This window comes from Sitophilus oryzae, unplaced genomic scaffold (genome assembly GCF_002938485.1).
Source record: "Sitophilus oryzae breed Bouriz unplaced genomic scaffold, Soryzae_2.0 scaffold_1443_pilon_pilon, whole genome shotgun sequence".
In the NCBI taxonomy this organism is placed as follows: Eukaryota; Metazoa; Arthropoda; class Insecta; order Coleoptera; family Curculionidae; genus Sitophilus; species Sitophilus oryzae.
Window position 1 is genome coordinate 3,610,212 of NW_022146108.1, and position 21,251 is coordinate 3,631,462.

The 21,251-nt window shown below is 29.1% G+C and overlaps 3 protein-coding genes and 2 long non-coding RNA genes across 6 annotated transcripts; 3 read left to right on the top strand and 2 right to left on the bottom strand.

Moving 5' to 3' along the window:
• Positions 1-184: 184 nt before the first annotated feature.
• Positions 185-910, top strand: LOC115877313 (50S ribosomal protein L27). Its single transcript, XM_030893453.1, has 3 exons — positions 185-343; positions 403-569; positions 630-910. The coding sequence occupies exons 1-3, from the start codon at positions 286-288 to the stop codon at positions 831-833; spliced, it is 429 nt and encodes a 142-aa protein (XP_030749313.1). The 5' UTR covers positions 185-285; the 3' UTR covers positions 834-910.
• On the bottom strand, positions 889-8,667 carry LOC115877310. The gene is made up of 8 exons (XM_030893450.1): positions 8,358-8,667; positions 7,934-8,168; positions 7,649-7,873; positions 6,489-6,586; positions 6,194-6,419; positions 3,802-4,686; positions 2,812-3,047; positions 889-1,448 (listed from the first exon to the last, which is right to left on the bottom strand). Exons 1-8 carry the CDS (start codon positions 8,363-8,365, stop codon positions 1,283-1,285), a joined length of 2,079 nt encoding a protein of 692 aa, XP_030749310.1. The 5' UTR covers positions 8,366-8,667; the 3' UTR covers positions 889-1,282.
• An 86-nt stretch (positions 8,668-8,753) lies between these two features.
• On the bottom strand, positions 8,754-10,236 carry LOC115877311 (AH receptor-interacting protein). Of its 2 annotated transcripts, none has more exons than XM_030893451.1 (6): positions 9,991-10,236; positions 9,748-9,933; positions 9,528-9,693; positions 9,288-9,474; positions 9,089-9,231; positions 8,754-9,035 (listed from the first exon to the last, which is right to left on the bottom strand). In XM_030893451.1, exons 1-6 carry the CDS (start codon positions 10,069-10,071, stop codon positions 8,833-8,835), a joined length of 966 nt encoding a protein of 321 aa, XP_030749311.1. In that variant the 5' UTR covers positions 10,072-10,236; the 3' UTR covers positions 8,754-8,832. The 2 variants fall into 2 exon arrangements, with proteins under 2 accessions (XP_030749311.1, XP_030749312.1); XM_030893452.1 differs by having other exon boundaries at positions 8,756-9,035; positions 9,092-9,231.
• A 3,538-nt stretch (positions 10,237-13,774) lies between these two features.
• On the top strand, positions 13,775-15,371 carry LOC115877348. The gene is made up of 3 exons (XR_004049332.1): positions 13,775-14,394; positions 14,729-14,997; positions 15,113-15,371. It is a non-coding gene; the product is annotated as an uncharacterized LOC115877348 (long non-coding RNA).
• Positions 15,372-15,477: 106 nt separating this feature from the next.
• LOC115877314 lies at positions 15,478-20,503 on the top strand. Its single transcript, XR_004049323.1, has 8 exons — positions 15,478-15,628; positions 15,694-15,966; positions 16,028-16,260; positions 16,531-16,689; positions 17,036-17,202; positions 17,770-17,947; positions 18,371-18,537; positions 19,047-20,503. It is a non-coding gene; the product is annotated as an uncharacterized LOC115877314 (long non-coding RNA).
• The last annotated feature ends 748 nt before the right edge of the window (positions 20,504-21,251 follow it).

Genomic DNA, 21,251 nt, shown 5'->3' on the forward strand with positions numbered 1-21,251 from the left:
GAAAAGCAGAATACGGTAGAATACTTAAATAATACAATTTTTTATTTAAATTTAACATTTTGAAAAATTCGATACAATATCGATACACATATTACATCACTAATATCATCTACGACCATGATTAACGACCATGATATATACGACCATGATTAACGACCATGATATATACCACCATGACAAACCATGATACAAATATACGCCCTTGAGAAACAGCCTTGATAACTTTGAGGTTATATAATTATATAGGAAATATTTTGAATTTTTACTTTAGAATTTCTCTAAAATATGATTAATCTTGGATTGAATATACACAATATACTCCATAATACCAAGAGTATTATAGGTAAATCTAATAGCGATCTGTACTTTTAAAATTTAAACTACTTTTCAAATAAATTTTAGAATCCTCTGTTCGATACGCTAGTAAGAAGACAAGTGGCTCTACACGTAACACCAGCCCTAAAACCAGGCCAAAACATAGAGGCTGGAGAGTACAAGACGGGCACCAAGTAACTGCAGGCACAATTTTAGCCACACAAAGACATCTGAGGTTTCACCCTGGTCTCAACGTAAACATTTAATTTTTTAACAGATATATACAGTTCTAAATGTAAGTTTAATGATTTTAGGTGGGATTTGGTAAAAATGGTACCTTATTTGCTATCATACCTGGCAAAGTAATGATTACTTGTGAAAAGGCTGATGTTAACTGGGAGCACACCTGGGTTGAAAGATGCCACAGCCATCGGAAGGGAGTCAATTTTTATAAGAAATATTTCAACGTTATTCCCGAAAAACAACATCAGAACTTTAAGTTAATTGATCAGGTTTAGTATTCTATTATATTTATCAGTAGATGGTAGGGTTTTTTAATAAAATGTAGACTTATATAATAAAAATGAATTTATTTTTCTATAAAAAAACAATATAAAAGAAACAACAGATAGGTATTTCACAGAAATAAGTATTTAAAGGAACAGTAGTATATGGAATGTCTAGACAAATATCATTTTTAGTATCTTCAGTTATAGATATTTTACCTACATCTATACATATAAACTATGCTAAAAACTAACACAGATATTATATATTCTTTAACTGTATACATACTATAAAATATAAAATCAAAATACTGAATTAGGTATCTAAAAATTCTTGTAAATATTCTTGTAAAGATTGCTATTCTTAATTTTTGGCACAGTTATTCTTTAGTATACATCATCTAAAACATGTAAATATAATATATGAGTTTCCATAATATTTTATACAGTTCTCTATCTATTTATAAGAGAATAGAATGGTCCCTTTCCAGTCTTTGTTTAGCTTTAAGCTGAACAGATCCCATTGAATCGGTGGGCGATAGAAGCCCGTGAGATAGGGGTGCGTCTTCGTGGTAAAAAACTTCACAAGATGAGTTGTGGTAGGCGTAGATCGTTGCTTCGGGCTTCCTAAAAAACACAATCAATGCTCACTTGGTCTTCGAAAACGTTAAACCTAGTAAACGCATATTTCTTCATGATATCTACAGTTTTTTGTTCTTTTAACTCGGCTACCTTCTTACAAAGGATAGCGTTACAAATAAAACAGATGAACGCCAAACAAGATTCGGCAAACAAACCAATGTATACGAGCTTTTTGTCGTGGTCTTTGAAAGGTTTTGTAAATTCGGTAAAAATACAGACAGCAAACAGAATATCTGTAATGACGCAGTGCAAACATGTGACGGTGTAAATCAAGATAATGAGGAATCTGTGTAAAAACAGTCCCAGGGTGTAGACTATGAATGGGGCCAAATAAAATATCTTGAAACCTGCGCAGACTTGTGCGGCAATAGAGTTTTGGCGCTTGTACAAATGTAGTGAGTAATAAACATCTAGGGACAGTAAAATGGCCAATAAAACGCTGAAAAAATAGGTGACTTTTGAGAGAACAGACACGTTAATACTCATTTTAAGATATGTGTCACAAGTCACAAGTCACCAGTAATAATTGCTCATTAATAGGTATGTATTTAATTTGCTGCTATAATAATCAAAGAAAATGTCAATGAAAAAAACTTAGGTTGACCGCGAGGGGAACCAAAAATGGCCGACTTAAATTCCGGTTTATCAGTGCCGTTCTAATGTTATTCAAAACGCGTAAAAATGTGATGTAGGGTAGACTCTCACTAAATAATATGTTGTTTTATTTTACATTGGTAGTTATTAAAGTTTTTATAAAAATATATAATTCTAATAAAAATAGATAAGTTATAATAAGTATTTATAAACACAAACATCCGACACGCTACTGAAGCAGGTAAATTGGCGTATCTAAATTCTTTGACAAGTAGTAAATAAAAGCAAAAATGCCAAAAAAATATATAATTATTTAATTTTAAGTGAATTTCATAAATGATCAGTTTACATACATGTATGTATATTATATAGTCACTTACTAGCGAAAAGTAATTCCATTATTTTCCTCGATTTTTGACCGAGATCTACCGCACCCTACCCATCCAACTATTTTACAGCATTTTTCGATAAATCGCAATAGTGTCATTGTTAATTTAAGTTCTGCTACAATTTCATTCTAGATTTGCTACCTCTAAACAACTATCAGTTGTAGAATAAACAATAAATAACATCAAATAAGCTCAGTAAAGACTGACAAATCCACAAAATTTCAAATCAAATTCAAATGTGTCAAATGGATCTTCAAACGGAACTGTCAAGGATTCCTACCTTAGGACTCCATCTCCATCTACCATGCATGAATACATGGATAGCATTATACTCCTTCCTTAATCTTTTTATTCAAAGATATTACCTTATCAATATTTCGCTTATATTGTTGTCCTTTTTGAAGTCTTCGTGTACAGTGTTCAAAACGTTGTCCTCGGTCAAGCTCCAAGGGCCAGATCTTTTCACCATGTCCCATTTCTCGTCGATACTGAGCACGCTATAGGGCTCGCCCTCCGTATGTCCCGAAATTTTATTCTGCGATTCCACGACCACTCGCACATGTTTTTCTAGTTGTGGTAACCGTTCTTTACACATCTCGAGCTATTTTGAATAAAGAGATATAGTATCAATATTTGCAGTAACTGTATGCTATATTTTAATCATTGTTTAAAGTTCTGTTCTCAAGCTGAAGTACTCAGGGAAATAAGTAAATATAGAGCAAAGACATAGAGGTACCTACTAGAGATAAAAAATAAGTATCTATTAATTTGTGTTCAGCTTACAACTCTGTGAAATAGGTGAAAACATTGCAAGATGTAAAATAGATAGACATGACTGAATTTTTAGAACCCCTCTCCGTTTACTTATTTCACTAAGATTCTGTTTGATCTTGCTATTAAATTTTTGTATATCTATAACTTTTGAAACAAAAAAAATGTTGTGGATCTATCTTTAAATAGAAAAACCAACTATAACTAATTAAAATATATTTTGATAAAATTATCCTATAATAGAAAAAAAACGGCGTCAAAGACGCCGCGGAATGACAATCTATGATCATTTTGACGAGGTCAATCTCTAGATGTCATTTACTAAAAATTTACATAAAACTTAACACTTAATTATAGAAAGATTAAAAAAGGATAGAACTTTTTAAACTACACCATTTAAAAATCATTTTTACTCAAATAATAATTAATTACATATAACCTTCTTAAGGCCAAGCGCCATCAAAAAATAAAGAACACATCTAGGGCTTGACCTCGTCAAAATTATCATCGATTGTCATGCCTCAGCCGTCTTTGACGCCGTTTTTTTTCTGCGTCGTATGGTATATAAAATTTATATCGCTTACCAATCTAAAAATCGTGTCTTTATCCTTTGACACCTCCTCCTTCAAAACCAAGCTCACCACGACATCTTTCTCACCATAAAGAAACAACGCACATCTCTGAAAAGTCTCGTCTTCGCTAGCTTTAACATTTTTCGGCTTCTTCGAATTCACAGTCAATTTTGTAGAGTAATTTTGTTCTTCCAAAGCCAGAGCAGTCAATTTACTCATGAGAGGCGTCAATTGAACCCCTGTAGAATATCTGCGTCTCTCATTTGACAAGTCCATCGCTTTTAAAGGCAAAGTAAGAGATTTTCTGTGTTTGTTTGTCGAAAACTGTAAGGGTTCTTGTTTTTTGAGGACACCTTGGAAGACGTGGGTACTGGCGGCCATGCCATTTTTTCGAAAAATCGGGTAAAATGGATCGTGAACTGTTTTAGACCTTTTTAGTTTTATGCTCTTTTTTGGAGCAGGTAAAATCTTATTTTTATTGTTTGAATACTGCAAGGGATTTAGAGGAATACTGTTTAGAACTTCTGTTAAATTAGTCAAGCTAGAACCCTGTTTTGGTTCAATTTTATTAATTTCTTCAGCCCTAATTTCGTTCTTTGACTGTTTTTCTTCTTTATTTTCTTTCTGATCTTTTGGTTGTTCTGTGACGAACGTTTTAAACTCAGTCATAGGCGTATCGACTATAGAATTCTGGCCGCAGAAGGGTGTCATTGGCGTGGTCTTGTAACTGTATTGAGAATCGTTTGAATCAGTGCTGATACTCCTCAGATTCAGCGACTTTGGACGAGGTTTCTTCTGAACGGGGAGGGACGTTTCGGTGCTCGAAGGTACCTCTTCCTCAGGTACGGCGGTAAATAGTAGCGAAGAGTCTGCGTCATGGTTTTTAAAGATATGAGACTAAAAGAATAAATTTCTAAAAATGGTATGATGGTAGCATGTTTATTAGTCAGATATTTATTTAGTTGTTATATATTTAGAAAAATTGATTGAATCTTGATAGATTTTAAAGATCCGTCTACATGTAACGTTTTGCCTGTCAGTTAAAAGGGTCAGGTATGACGGATTAAAAACTAGCATATACATTGGAAGTTTAGAACAGTTTTTATTAAAGACCATGCATGGAGGAAGCACTACTTTTATCAATTATTATAGTATAGTGTTTAATAAAGTTGAAAAGAATAAAGCATGAAATTTTACTACAAAATTGTATTTATTGTTTAAATTTCATTTTTAAATACGCAAAGCTAATTGTGAAAATAGTATCGTTTGTTAATAATCATTAAGTATCTACAGGGTGTTTCAGAAAAGATGTGCAATCTCCTATGGGGAGATTCATCTTGTAAAAATAAGATTTATTTTTCATATCAACATAGGAGCGATTCTGCTATGTTTCGTAGCTACAGAGCGTTAAAATCTTAATAATCTTTTGGTTTATTATAATTTTCTTCCAAGTACTTTTAGTTATTCAAATGAAATTTTGAGTGTAAAAGTTACTATAAATTCGACATATTTTAAAGCTAACAAAGTGCCGACATATTCACCAGAGACGTGCATATGGGTATTCACTGGAATATTTTTCTAAAAAAAGCATGTACGCCACTGACTTTTTTTTCTCTTATTAGCGAAATAGTGTAAGCAGTTAAATGCCGATTAAAAGTTGTCTCTTGATATTTTGTCGATTTCGGCCTCCTTGATGAGATAAACGCAATTTTATTAATTTGCCTTGATCCAAGTCTAATAGCAACCTTTAAAAAAATGTAATATCATTAACTTGCAAAAGTTTTAAATAAGTACTCATTGATTCCTCTTCAAAAAATTAAAAAAAAGTTTCTATGAACATGGGTGCGGAAATGCATAGTTTTAAAGTTACCTAGGCCTTTTGTAATTATCTTAAATACCAATACTTTTTTAGTGAATTTCCTGTAGGTAGCACTGTACATCAGTGTTATAAGTTTTAATAAAATTTAGTAATAAATTACATTAAACAAATAATTTACTAATTTTATTTTTATTTTAATTTTATTAATTGTGATTAATAAAATTGCGTTTATCTCATCGAGGAGAACGAAATGGACAAAATATCAAGATACAACTTTTAATTGGCATTAAATGGCCTACAAAATAAGGGAAAAAAGTCAGTGTCCCTGATAAATCTGTCGAAACTTTTTTAGCATTACGATATGTAGCACCTATAGTAACTTTTACCCTCCAAATTTCGTTCGAGTTGCTAAAACTTAGAAGAAAATTACAATAAATTGAAAAAAAGGTAAAAAAAACTGTACCTACGAAACAAAGCAGAATCTATATTGATATAAAAAATAAATCTTATTTTTACATGAGGAATATCCTCACCAGAGATGGCACATGTTTTTTGAAACACCCTGTATATTTTGAGTTTACTTACCTTTTTAGTGTTTTTATTTTTTAAATACTGAAACATGTAATGGCTATGTAACGAATTCTCTAGCAAAGTACAGAATTCGCTGTTTGTTAAATAAACTTGCAGAAGTTGAATTCCTTCAGGCAGCTCAAAATCGACGTCAAGCGATTCTGCGGCATTTTTAATTCGGTACGGATCTGAGAGCACTAATAACTTTGTTGTTTCTGTAGATAATTGAGTCAAAACCACTCTACAAAAATATTCTGGACATATTTACATGTATTAGAAAGTCAAGGGAAATAATTTAAAAATTGCATACTTATTGTGGTAGAGTATTGTTCCGCCTAGTACGTTCGAGAATTCTCTGCAACTTTCCAAAAATGTTGAAGCTTCAACAATTGTAGAGCTACTTTTACTCTAAATATAAAGTATTTAACAATTAATAAAAAAATTCATTCATAATAGAATATACAGGAGTCTACAACAGTGCGTCAAAAAAAAAAGACTAGGAATTTTGTTCAAGTAAGTGTGAGTGTATTTGAATGATTTTTTTTTAAATGGAATACCCTGTGTGTTACTGCTCGTTTTGCTTTCTTTCTGAGCATTTTACATAATCCTGAGATATTAAATTTGTTTTGAGACTTTCAGAGATATTAATAAATAAATAAAAAAGATCAAACTTTTTTTTAATGTTAAAAATACAAGAAATTCCCTGGCATTAAAACTCTAGTAGCTATTTACAATAGTTGGTCTGTCATACATCAAATCATACAGGGTGTTGAAAATGTCATGCCAAACTTTCTCAAATATGAAATAAATGTTCTTCGTTTTTTTTTTAATGGAACACCCTGTATATTATTTTTTCTTAGATAGGGTATTAAAAAGTGAACAAAATGTTCAATGGTTTTGCGAGGTATTGGCGGTATTATATTACATATGGCTTTTTATCAGTAAATTTTTATCAAACCTACCTAATGATTTTTTACTGGAATTTTACCTTTGAAAGAAAAAACTATAAAATACTTTAATTATCTATCTAATAAAACAATAATATACAAGATGTTCCATTTAAAAAAATAACGAAGAAAAATTAATTTATATTTTACAAAGTTTGGCATGGAATTTCGAACATCTTGTATTATTTATCGTCTTCCTGTAAGATTACAATATTTATAATATAACAAGAACAGACCAGCTATAGTAAGTACCTAGTATTGTTTTAATTTCACAAAACATCTTATAGTTGTAATATTTTTTTTAAAAAAAGGCTGAAATTTTTTTTATTTGTATCTCTGAAATTATTATAACGAATTTAATAACATCTTAGGACCACGTAAAGTGAATAAGAAGGAAGCCAAAAAAGCATTAATATACAGGGCGTTCCATTTATATAAATAAATAAGTAGATATTTTTCAAAATTTTTTCTGATTTTTTACAGACGCCTGACATACTGTTGCAGGACTCTGTAGAATGTTTACCTTGTGAGTTTGTAGTAAATATACTTGATTGAAAATGTTTCCTCCGAATAATATAATTTTTAAATACACATCGAAAATATAATACATTTTAACAGCCAACGCTTCATTCTGATATTTAGTAGATAAATTCACGAAGCTTTTATGATAGAAATTTAACAAAGAATATACTATTTTACTCCGATGTTCCAGAATCCAATCCGGAGTATTCCTATCACTGCCAATCGCCTGTAATAATTTTTTAAACAGCAATTACGCTTAAAATAAAGCATATTTATTTTAACTTACTAAAATGTACCTCTGGTTTTCTAAAAAATAAAACTTTCCACTTTGAAGAGCGACGATTTTAGGGAACGAAAATAGACCTCTGAGACAAAGAATTGTTCCCATTAATTGCCCACACAACGCCGTTTTTTGTTCGTCTGACACCCAAGTAGGATAGAAATATAAAATTGCTGAATTTGGATCATCTTCCTCTTTCTTTAATAATTCAGTATCGTACACAAATATAATGTTTGTTTCTCTATAACAATAGAGAGATTTTTAGCATTAAATATTGTTAATAGAAAGCAAAAAAAGAAATATTTTAAAAATAAGAAAAACAACTTATAATCTAAAATATTTTAATTAAACAAAAAAAAAGTAAAAATAATGTATTAAATTCTCTAGCATAATAATCACAAACCAATGAAAATATTAAGATGCGACTTACTTTGCCATTTAAATGTAGTTAAGTGGTAAACTTGGTGTAAATTTAAATAACTACTTATTTTATTTAAAATTACATATTGTTTTTTTTAAATATAAATGATATAAACGTCAATTTTTCTTAACCTCGAATAGTGATAATCAGCTGATTAGTTAGGAATGTTTCCTCCAAAAAATCGATTTTGAAATTCCAGGGATGGGATTTTACGTTTTTTTTGGTTGGTGGAAAATACATGTAGTATAGTGTTGTGTAGTATACATGTATAAAAAAGCTAGTTTTTTACGTTCGGTTTTTTTGAATCTATTGCTACGCTTTTGTTCCATTTTGGTGTAAAATACATAAAAACCATCGATATTTGCATATAATGATCAATTAAATGAATAAAGTAAATACATAAATGCTCTGTTTTTTGCCATATATTAATATACAAAATAAGTTAATCTATATAAGGTTCATTTTACAATATAATGCTATAAAACTATGTAAATAAGTTTTTAAGTTTTTCTTTATCTTCCAAGTTCTTAATCTTTTGAAGATCTTCTAACTTTAGTAACTCTTTTTTTGCTAAAGGAATTAGAGTTTTGTCCAACTCCATTACTTTTTCCAAGTCTTCTTTTGCTTCTTTTGGGTTCCACGCTGCGATATGAGCCTTGGCACGACGAAAATACGCTTTTACATTATCTAAAATATTCTTTCCATTACTAAAAGTAAAAAAAAATATATTTTACCTATACCACTGTCATATTTTAAAACTTCTGTGCAATGTGTAATTACAGGGTAGTAGTCTTCTTCATTTAACTTGCACTGTGCAAAATTAAGTAAAATCGGTAACTTCTGTTCGTTTAATTTGTTCCAGTCACTATCGTGAGGTTTTTCTCTGAAAAAAAAACAGCAAAGAACTGCATTCTTTATATCACTATAAAATTGACTCACTTCAGCATTAATTGTTCCAAAAGTCCTATTGCTTTTGCATACAATTTACTAGCTTCTTCGTAGTTCTTTTTATTATACTGTTCATTTCCTTCTGCTTTTAGTTTAGGTACAATATCTATTCTCTCGTCTGTATCCATTTGCCATGTTTCTTTTTCATATTCGCCTGGCTGTTCAACTTTAACAATTTCTAAAAATATTGACAAGTAAATCAATGTTTATTTTAATATCAATATAAAATACCAATTATAAATTCTAAATCCTTAGGGCTTTTTAATAGGTCATTTAAGTCATCATACCCAATTCCTTCAGTTTGAAGAGTCATAGCACAAGAATGTTTATTTTTATTTTTATCTGGATAAGCAATGTCTCTAAGGGTTTTTGAGACAAACGGATATTCAACTACAAGCTGTATAGTAATATTTTACTTCTACAAAATTGGTTAAAAAAAACTAAAACATACAGACTTGTCTACAGTAAACTGAGCTACTTCTCCCAATGCCATTTTCTGTAAAATCGCTTCCCAAACTTCCAATTTGAACTTTTTTCCCAAAACAATTTGCATTGGCTCTTTTTTTCCTAACGTTCTTGAATCATCTATTATCGTATTCTCTTTATCGCACAGTTTCGTTTGAAAATGAAAGTAAATCTATAAAATATTACACTTGAATAAATATATCTCTTCTGGTTGTTTTTGTTTACTAACTTTTGTACCATCTTTAAAATCTATTGGGGCTCTTCCAGCGTGCAACACTCGTTTAACAATATATTCTTTGTTATCGGACATAATCAACTAATGAATTGCTTCTAGAGAAATGTCCTTTTACTGCTTTTTTTAATATTTATAGATAGAATCAAGTATAATATGGGTTTATCTTTGTGTTCTTTGTGTTTGTATTTAGAATATTTGTTTTTGTTTTTGAATCTTGACAACTGACTACTATTGCTGTACTTGTTTATTTTTGTTGTTGTCTTTGTCTAATAATTAACCATAGATTATAATCTAGACACTCTCTTCTTGATTGATTTTACAGCCTAAGCTGTCAGAACTATACGGTCAATACTAGCCGAATAACCTATATAAATTCAAGCCAATTAAAAGAAAAGAAGAAAAACTATATCAAAACTATGGGTGTCTATGTTTCGAGCCATTATTTTCAAAAAAGAAGAAGAATGCATATGGCGCCATTATGGAAAAAGTGAGAAAAATTTGAACTAAAATTTTATGATTTATATTAAGATCTTTCTTAACATTAATTATGTCTTTAATCTTAATACTATATTATGCTTTGTCTGGAAAATAAATGTTAGAATATATTAATCTTGCATATCCTTCCATCCTTCAATTAGGAAAAATATGGTTTATAAATCATATATGCTAAAAAAATTACATAAATTAGGTGTAAGAATAGAAAAATCTTAACAAGGTAACTGTTAATGTTGCTGAAGGTGATTCTACAGTTTTAATTACGGAGGCTAAAAAACCATTTTAAGGCCTTCGTAGTTTTAATGGAATGTTAAGAAAAACTTATTATGAACATGATATGGAGCTACAGCATTTAAAAATTAAAAAAAAAAGAAACTTGGACACATATCCCTTTTAATTTTCCGAATTTTTAAAAAAGCACTTTTTAAACGTAGCATAATAACACAAATAATCTAAGCAATTAGATTAGTTGTAGGAATCTACAGTTTTATTTCTATTTAATTTTATTGACTATGAAAATACATAATAAGCGTTCACGTGTTGTGCGAAATATTAAAATAATAATATAAATAATACCGTAGGTACTATATGATCGAAAAAAAATAGCGTCAGCAATGACTATGGAATGAAGATCGCTATCATTTTATATGTAAATTTATGGGAAATGTACTCAATCGTCATTTCCCAGCCAACTGGACGCCGTTTTTTCGATCATAATTTGTACTTATTAATATATTTTTTCTTGTAAATAAAGGATTTTTCAGCTTAATTAAATTTCAAATTTGAAAAATGTGGCGTCAAAAGTTGAACAGATACATCCGGTAAGAGCTGTCAACATCGAGTCAAGTTAAAGACTTGTGAAGTTATTTTTTTATATAATTCATATAATTTATCTCATATTTCTTACTATTTAACTATATAGAATTAGTTTCTTATTAAACTCAGTTAAACTAAGGGAAATTTATTGAATAAAAGCACTTGTTTCTTAATAATTTATTAAAATATTACAGAAATGCATGATTTTATAGTTCATCTAATTATGTGCCCACCAGATAATTTCAATATAAAATAAGTTTTGTATGATATTTTATACTGGAGGGAATAAATACAAATAAAGACAAATCATTTAATTAATTTAAGAAGCATATTCTACTGAAATTTTAATAAAAACCATCCATGTTTATTAAAAAAAGTTAAAATCTTTGTTAAAATCGAGGAATCCAAGAGCAAAAAATTCTCGATCGTGATTGGTCAGTTTCGGTTGCCTGGAGGTTTTGAATTTTATTATCGTTCGATGTTGCCGGATTGTTAAAAAATGTCGAAAATCTTTTTCTCTATGTGATTTTTGTGAAATGATATTAGTTTAAATTGATCACTGGCACCATAAACTGGCACTATAGTAACGGTTATTTCTATATTTATATTTTTAGTAAAACAAGTACCAGTAATGTTGTTTTGTACAAATTTCTTTTATTTCTTCTTGTAATAATTACGTACTAACATTATAGTCTATATTCTTGGTTTCGATGTATTTATAGCATTAAAAATGTATTTAAACAGCTTCATTTTATGTTTATTTCATGACTTTTGTGTGTTTATGTTTATAATTACTTATTTGTTTCTTATTTATGACAATAAAAATATTTTGCCTTACGTAAAAAAAGCGATTTCAGTGGAACGTATTGAGTAAATAATAACTTTTGAGAACAAAATTAAGCTTAATTTACAAGAATTTTCCTATAAATAATATTACATATTATTATTAGAAGGTTATTAGTGATAAATTAATTTTATGAGCAGCTTAAATTTTACGAATGACTTCAATCTGGCAACGCCGGTCCTGCTAGTCGTTTGCAATCGAAGGATCCGTACGTCCTCACGTCGGTTGCATCGATTTTTTAAATTTTCTGACGAAAAAGTGCATTTAGTGTACACAATTTATGCGTAATCTGTTACTAGTGCCCTGCTTAGCCTCCTGAAAAAGTGAGTACCCGTAATTTTATGTATTTTTTGAGATATTTTAGTTTAACATTTTTGGATTTCGCAATATCCATCATGGCAGCCTTCTTCTCAATGTTCCCCATTAAGTTATTAATTTTTAAGAATATTGTTTAAATAATATACGTAGATTAATAAATAAGTATGTAAAACTATGTATTTTCGGTACTTTCTATACTGCGTGTTACATAAGGGTAAAATAATAGTACATTTTTGGTAAATTACGTAATGTATCTTTGACTTTTTGTTTAATTTTTTTGGTCAAGGAATGTTTAAATAAAATGGCCGCCTGTTGGAATTCGATGTTTTAATTTTTTGTAAATTGCTATTTTTATTTTAAATTTCTTTTTATAGGGCATACTAGAGTTTTCTTTATTTTTTAAAAATATAATATGCGCATTTTAATAATATTTTGAATGAGTAGGTTTTAGTATTTAAGTTTTAAATAGGTAGGTTCATTAGGAATTTTATTACGTATTTTTTTTTATTTAAGAATCTTACATATTTATGTTTCAGCATTTTTGTAATGATTTCTGATATTGGTATTTTAAAATATATTTCTCTTTTAAAGCGCGTTATGTAATATTACATGTTAAAAAATAGCATTAATGTTGACAAATGATTTTTGCTAATTCAGTATTACTTGTAAATTTGCATTGCAGAAATACCTAAATCAATTGTTACTGAGTTTTTATAAAAATTAAAATATTTCGAAAACAGTAAGTATGATTATTTTGAGGTAAATTTTGATCGAATGTTTTTTGTCTTCGTAGTAGAAATTAAAAATGTAATAAAATATATAGGATGTCTCATTGTTAAAAAAATATAACTTTAATATTTTTTATTTATTTGAAACACTGTAGGTTTAACTTTTAGTTCTAAATAATATGTTACAACTCTAAAAACTCCTTGTGTATTTTTATTTTTTTATGTGTTACATCATGGAAAAATTCTTTGGATTTTGACCATATTCATCAAATTTATATCTCTTTTTTCCCTAGATCATAAACATCTTTATGTTTTTGACATTTTTGGTATAATAATCAAGTAAAAATCATATAAAATATTGCTGAGGTATAAATGGAGAATCTCTTTTTTCATTTAAAATAAATATACCTATTTATATATTGCCGTAATATTTTTATAGGTGTTCGATAATATTTTGATAGGTATCCCAATATTTTTTCTTTTTGTAGGCGCGTTATATTACTACACCACACATTCCTTCCCCACTCACACGAGCGTTGCTAGCTCTCTGTGTTGGTTAATAAAATTTCCTAATTCAAAATTAGTGAATTTCGTTAGCTGATGCGGTTGGTTAACAGTGTTTTTGTCGGTGTGGATCCCCGGCTTAAGATGACTCCAAAGCGCGGCGCGGCCTTCCCCAAGAGAGGAGACTTCTTGGGTCACCCCCTAACCCTGATGTTCGGGCATCGATGACCTGTGTAGCATGCAGAGGTACCCAAGGGAGTCACCACCCTCTGGTTTACGAGCTAGGTGTTCTAATGCTAGAGGCTTCGGCCGGATACAACCTGGCACCCAAGCTCCGAGACTTCTTCGTGCACGTATTCCGTGACCCTCGAAGAGGCAGGGGGCGGGATATCGGACACATTGAAGATGATGAGGGGGGTCCGCCTGTAGGGGGTCCCGGTGGATGTCTGTCCGACGGGTGACGAGGGTGACCCCAGACGAGGCGGCTTAATTGGGATGGGAACTGACTGGTGAGGCTTAATCGTCGACCAATGGGTCGAATCTGCATAAGGAAGGCAACCAGCACACACTCGCAGGCGGGTCGTGGAAACATTTTTTTGTTTTTTTCTCTTGGTCTGCCCCGCGTCGAATTTTGAAGGCAGAAAATGTCGGTAGGAGGCGAGCATAACCAGGCCTAACTTAAACCTGTTAAAAGTAAGTCTAATTTTTTTATATTATATTAAATTTGAAACTTTTACTGTACTCTCTACCAAATAACTTTTTTATCGCACCATGTAGCAATCAAAATTCTTTTTATATAAGTGTTTTGTATATTTTAGTTTTTTTGTTTTAACATACATAAGCTTCAATTTAAAGTAGAATAACTTGTTAAAGTAGAATAACTTGTAATAATAATTAGAGTTTAAAGTAGAATAACTTGTAATAATAATTAGAGCAACTTTTTTTAAAACTTATAGTAGAAATAAGTTTAAATTCTAATTTAACTTTTGTAGTTACTTATATAACTAATTTTTTTTCATCCTTTTAGGACAACCCGGGTTCGCAGCGCGATTTTAAAAAACTAAGAAGTCAGAAATTCTATCTACATGCTGAATATGATCAGTCCCAAAAAATTTCGGATTGTTCCAGGCACCGTCGAATACCTGGAAAACGTGCTTATTGTCAACTCTACAGGATCGACCGAAGTCCATGGAGTTGGGGGCGTTCGATGTGCCCCATAGCAGTGAGACGCCACTGTTTTTTTCGCCGTATAATTATTATGGTGGGACTGAAAATGAACTTAAGCAAGATGAGATGGTGAGTTTTTATATTTTTACATTGTTTTTTTTTGTTGTCTATGGCTTGTTTTTTGTTTCTTCTTGATTATGTATTTGTTAGAAATATTCTAATATTATTTTTTTTTCTCTTACAGGTGATACAGTATGGCTTGGAGAACTTCAAAAGTCGGTTCGCGTCGTGGTTCCAAAGTAGTAACTTTAGGTTCCCTACATTTACAGAATGTCGCATTAAGTACTCATTTATTAATTTGCAATTTTTACATTTCATTTTTACTTTTTTTCTTACTCTATACAAGGCTTTAATATAAGGTTTTTTAGTAATAATAAATGGGTAATAAAAAAATAACTCCAAAGACATAAAATTAGGTAGCATATTGTTTTTCTATTATATTTGGAAATAACTGTTTTTTGTCTTACTTTAAAATTGATAATATTATTTAATTTTTTTAATAGTCATTTTTAATTAAACGTAAATTAGTAAATAATGTAATTTTACATTATAATGAGAATTAAAGTATTAGTATTTATTTTTGTTATTAAAATTAAATTCAGTTTGTTCCTGCATAAATCTTCTTAGTACTAAACTGCTTTGGAATGATTTTTTTTGGGGGACAACAGCAGGATTAGGGCCATCTTCTAGATGCCATCAGGTAAATTTATATAACTTTATATTTATCATTTTCTTTAACTAAAAAAAGTGTTTTTCTTTTTTTAGGTAGGTGCGCTAGCGTAGTTTGTTGTAAAATTATATCCCTTTTCCCCCTTTTTAAAAAATGTTTGTAAGACGCCTGAAATTTGTATAAGTTAGTTATATTAGTAGTTGAATAAGAATTGGTGAGACTTGGAAAATAGAAGAGGGACAGAGAAGATGGAAGAGGATTGCTTTGAAATAGAAGGAAAGGAGATAGAAGATGTTTGAGGAAAGGAGGAGGATTGTGTTCGCTGTAACGGAAGTTTTTTGAAGGAAATTTGGAACAACTGTATTAAGGTAATTTTTTTCATCTAGTTACAGAAAATAAATACTTATCACAACTTTTATTTTTTTATAGATGCTATTGGTATCTCGGACATGAAGTTTCATTTATTTATGCATTATACAAGCATATCTGTTGGTGGAAATGTGGAATGACAGCTGTTATAACAACTTGGATGAATTATTAGAAACATCAAAGAAGTTTTGACATAATTTAAACTGGGAAAAGGCTCACAAATGACCACTTTATTCTACAGTAGATACAGGACATTAAATTGACTTCAACAACGCAGATATCTCTCAAAAATGGTAAGTTTTTTTCACATTATTTTCTTTCCTATTAAAGTTTTTAGAAAGCTTGGAAGTTATGACATATTTTACACATAATGTGTATATTTCAATAACTTTAGTTGCAATATTTAATTTTAAATTTATTAGGAGAATTTTTTATTCAAATCAATTTAATTTTGTATTTTGCCTATCAATATTGATATTACGATGTTTTCTTATTTATTTTAATTTTCTACATTGATACAAATTAATATACTTATTAATATTTGTTTATTTTTTTATTTATAGATATCTGTTTGAGTGATGTACTAGGCGTTAACAGTTGGCTATTACAAATCTGCAAATGAGTTAGAACTGTACATAAGTTTGATGAATGCCGGAGGAATTTTTTGAATGGAATGATACTGAAAATCTTACCCACAAATGACAATTTCCACTAAGAAAATGGTAAGTTATTTTTATTTTTTTATTATTTTTTATGGCTACAATTTTTGTATTTAACTACAAAAGTGTAGGCTTCAAATTCAATATAAAGTAAGTTTGAGATTGAAAATATATTAATATATTTTTTTTTCAATCATTGTAGTTATTTACAAATTTGTATCAGACAATTTTAATTTTATTTAATATGTTTTCTTTTTCTAAAAATCTATGAATATTTGACAATATTTTAAAGATCGAGTTACAATTGCGTTTATTTTTTTAATATCTACCTAAACATATTTTTTTATTCCAAAATGTGTGAAGCAACTGACTTTATAAAAATTTACTTATTTATTTTTTGTATTTTTAGTAAGCAATACAAATTGGTATTAATGGACGTTTTGACAGCTGTTTCCAGTCCAAGTTCCACTTTTAATGGAAAATCTTTAATGGACACAGAAAAATGTCATTTACTGGATTGACTTCAACACCTATTGCGGTATACCCCTGTTGCCTTTTAATATTGGTGTGATATTGGTAAGTTATGCCTCTCAACTTATTCTTATAAAATTTAAAAATCTTATAAAAATATTAAATTTTCCATCGTATTCAAGCTCTTTTGGTCCAATATTAACATGCTCTATTTTTTTCTGTTTTATTTTTAACTAAAACAATAATAAAAAGGCAGGACAAAATAAAATACAGACACTGTATTACTGGTTGCATAAATTGCGATCTTGGAAAAAATGCAGTTTTTAAATCTGGTTTTAATAATTATTAAAGTTTCCACTAAGATAAGCACAATAAAATTAGGGTATGGTAAATATAAGTTCATTTTTCTTATTTTGATATTTTTAGTACAGCAGATACCTTATTTATATTTTTTTTGATCGTTAAAACCGCTAATATTAATATAAAAATTATAATTATTTTTTATTAGAGTCTGTTTAAGATCTTTATTCTTTGAGACTTATTTAAATTGGTATAATAGCCATATATTTATGATTTTACATACATAGTTCTAAACAAGTTCTAAAAAAGTTTTATTTTGTTTTTAAAACTTGATTTATTAAAAGATTACTTAATACTTTTTTTGAATTTTAGGTATACAATGGGACAATAATTGTTGTTAGAAGTCAACAAGTAGTACTAGTTGCAAATAATATATTATGGCGGACATCAAAAAGCTTTAAATGGAATGAAACTTGCAGAAAAAAACTCAGAAAGACCATTTAGGACTGTACTTAATAGCTGTTAGAGTGGATGCAGTCCTTTATCAATGGTAAGTTATTTATCAATCTTATAAAATTTCATTGGACTTTTTAAAATTTTCTAATATTCGAGCGCTTTTGTTCCAATATTAGAACAGCCAACAACTATTAAAAATAGGCAGGACAAAATAAAATGGTGATACTGTATTACTGGTTGCATATAGTTACGGATTCCATGGGTCTGCTAATTTAAACTCACGATAAAATACTTAACGGATTTATTTTCTCACAATTTATACTGATTACGACACACAATTAACTATTTAAAAAAATCCTTTGCCAAATTGTCAACATTCGCTAGTCAAAACTATTTGGTTTGAAATTACAGAACTCGTCACACACACCTTGACGATATTTTTAACAATCTCTTGTTTTCAAAAATCTTCCAAAATTAGTATAGTAAAAATTTACTTAATATTTTTTTGGAATTTTAGGTGTACGATGGGACAATTGCTGTTAAAAATCCACAAGCCATACTATCTGCAAATATGGTGGGCAACCAAAAGCTTTAAATGGAATAAAACCTGCAGGAAAAGACTCAGAAAGACTATTTAGGACTGTGCTTAATAGCTGTTAGTGTGGTCGCAGTCCTTCATCACTGGTAAGTTATTTATCTCTTTTTTCTTACTAAATTTCATCGACAAGCTTGAAAATTATGATAAGTTTTCATAATATTCAAGCTGCACAGGTCTCTGAGATCTATTCCTATATGTCATTTATTAAAAATTGATATAAAAACTTGTCAAAAATAATATTTAAATGAAAAAAAGGAAAAAGGTACATACCAATTATTATTCAAAGGTGAAAACCTTAATTTAAAAAAATATGAGCTTTGAATTTTTTTAACATTTCATTCTTTAATTTTTATAAATTTGTATACCAATTTTTTATAAATGGTAGGTATATTGTAGTCTACCTGGCAGAAATAATTGTCATCAACTGTTATTTCAAAAGGCACTATACTATAATGCTGTTTTTTTTCTCATAGGGTATATACAAATTAATAATTTAAAAAACATAGTTATTGCGTTAATAAAAATATATTTATTTTAATTTTTACATCGATTGTTTTATTCATTTTTTTAATATTATTTTTATTTTATTTTTTAGATATCTCCGCATTTTCCTCCTTGCTTCCCTCTATCACTCAACATGAAGCAGACTCAATACTCCACAATGCCTCACCAAGGTTCGTTAGTTTGATTAATTGTGTTATTGTTTCAATAAATTTGTTTATTGGTTTTTATCCTCTTACTATATAATTATATCAGGCGTCATTTTAATGTTAATTTTTTGTAAAATTTTGATAATCTGGACAGAAATCTTTTTTTTTCTGAAGCTCTTAAACACTAGTTAAGAACAATACTTTATTTTATGAATAGGACGATTATCTCTGTTTATATTGCCTTTATATTTATTTATTTTGATGCTCTATTTATTATCTAATTGCCTCTAGTTTGAGGCATGTTTGATTAATTTTAAATCATTAAAATCTCTACATTAATCTTTATAAAAAATATGTTGAGCAATGTAATAGTAATCTGTTTTAATTTTTCATCTCTTATGCTTTTTTTCAATCTCATTTATCTTTTATTTTTGCATTCATTAAAGGTCATTAGATATTGTAATTATTATTAATTAAATTGTTAGTTGTATTATAACGTAATATTTTTTTAATAGAATTAAAGACATTATTAATAATTTTGTATCATTACCAATTATTTATAGTAGTAGTTCTTTAATTATTTTTGTCTTGTACTGTTTATAATTTCCTAAGCTACTCTAAATTTATTCCAGATTATCAAAATTATAAGTTTTATACTTGCGCAGCTGCGTCACTATAACTCTATGAACACATCAAGTAATATTTTGGTTCTAAAGTTTATATTTTTTAATATTTTATTTATTGTATTAACACAAACTAAATTTTATGGAATTTATCTAGCTATATCTACGATCAGGACTTAATCATTCTTTATAAGTTCTGGAATGATTATTTTTAGTAAAATAATCCATTTTGTTAATACTTGTGTTCATATATTTTTTTTTTTGCTTTTGTGAATTATTTTTGGTACCCTAGGACAGCGGCGTGCATCGAGAGTGATAATGGCGGTAATTACCCTTCCCAGAAAGAAATTTAGAAATAAAATAAAAATAGTTACAATTCCAGTTTTTTTTCACAGTTAAAAAAAACTTTTTAGCAAAAATTTAATTTGAATCTACTAGTTTACTTAAATATTGCCATTGCCCCTCCCAGACCCAATTTCTAGATGCGCCACTGTCCTAGAGACAGATGTTTTTTTCGTGATTGATCAATTTTCATGATTATAAAATAATATTTTTTTCAAACGCCACGAAGTATAAATTTTTGCTACGTGATTGACGATATAAAAAAATCATTTTAACGCCTAGGCCATAAAAGTACGAAAAAATATATTATTAAACTGACATGTGTGAAACTATGTCAAATTTAACAAGCGTAATCGTAGTTTCTGGATATATAATTACTTTTTTTTTCATAGCAACTGTTAAAATTGCCTTATATATGTATCTATCAAAAATAGTAGATAAAATAGAACTTTAACCGCAAGAGTAGATTAAATGATACTTTAACAGCGAGGATAGGTTAAAAACTTTATTTCTTCTCTTTATATATTCATTTTTGTATTCTTTTTCATAAGTTATTCGGGATTTAAATGGAAGTAGTTTGGATATGGCGTTTGTCGCCTCAGCCTGAATATCTGTTGGTAATTTACTTATTTCGTTTTGAGCCATTTCTGGCACCAATTCAATCAGCAATCGACACGAAAGAATATTAAAAAAATATTGACTCAAAACTGACAATTAAAGAGACAGCTTTATTTATTTGTCGAACTACATAGAAACCAACGCCAACCCAGCACAGTATTTTTTCTACTCGTAATAAATTCCTTGAAATAATAATTTCTGAATATTTTTTAAAACGTAACTCGCTATGGAAAAAAATATTGTTTTATACACGACGATAAAATTGCATTTTCGTCTCCCGAAATAAATTCACACGCGATCGAACGTACAGCCTTGCCACAAAAAGTATCATTTTTACTCCTAATAAATCGACATATATAGTCTATAAAATGAATAACTTTTGAATTTTGACCGTTATTTTTTACCAACATGGCAAATATAAAATCCCTCTATCAAAAAAATTACTGATATACTTTAAATTGAGGGCCTGAACGAATCAGATAGGTAACTCTTTTTACTTTCGTGAAATAGAAAAGGAAAATAATAAAACAAGTGACAGTTCTTCCTCTTCTTGCAAAAATCAAAACG

Excerpts from the sequence above, each read along its gene's own strand:
- LOC115877311 (XM_030893451.1), bottom strand. The coding sequence starts at position 10,071 with ATGTCCGATAACAAAGAATATATTGTTAAACGAGTGTTGCACGCTGGA. Across the intron at positions 9,694-9,747 it reads AGTTTACTGTAGACAAGTCT|CTTGTAGTTGAATATCCGTT; the intron begins GTATGTTTTAGT and ends ATTACTATACAG. Across the intron at positions 9,036-9,088 it reads AGTTTTAAAATATGACAGTG|ATAATGTAAAAGCGTATTTT; the intron begins GTATAGGTAAAA and ends AGAATATTTTAG.
- LOC115877313 (XM_030893453.1), top strand. The coding sequence starts at position 286 with ATGATTAATCTTGGATTGAATATACACAATATACTCCATAATACCAAG. Across the intron at positions 344-402 it reads TAATACCAAGAGTATTATAG|AATCCTCTGTTCGATACGCT; the intron begins GTAAATCTAATA and ends AATAAATTTTAG. Across the intron at positions 570-629 it reads GGTTTCACCCTGGTCTCAAC|GTGGGATTTGGTAAAAATGG; the intron begins GTAAACATTTAA and ends TAATGATTTTAG.
- LOC115877310 (XM_030893450.1), bottom strand. Across the intron at positions 6,587-7,648 it reads ATTTACTACAAACTCACAAG|AGTAAAAGTAGCTCTACAAT; the intron begins GTAAACATTCTA and ends CTTTATATTTAG. Across the intron at positions 4,687-6,193 it reads AAAATAAAAACACTAAAAAG|TCTCATATCTTTAAAAACCA; the intron begins GTAAGTAAACTC and ends TTATTCTTTTAG.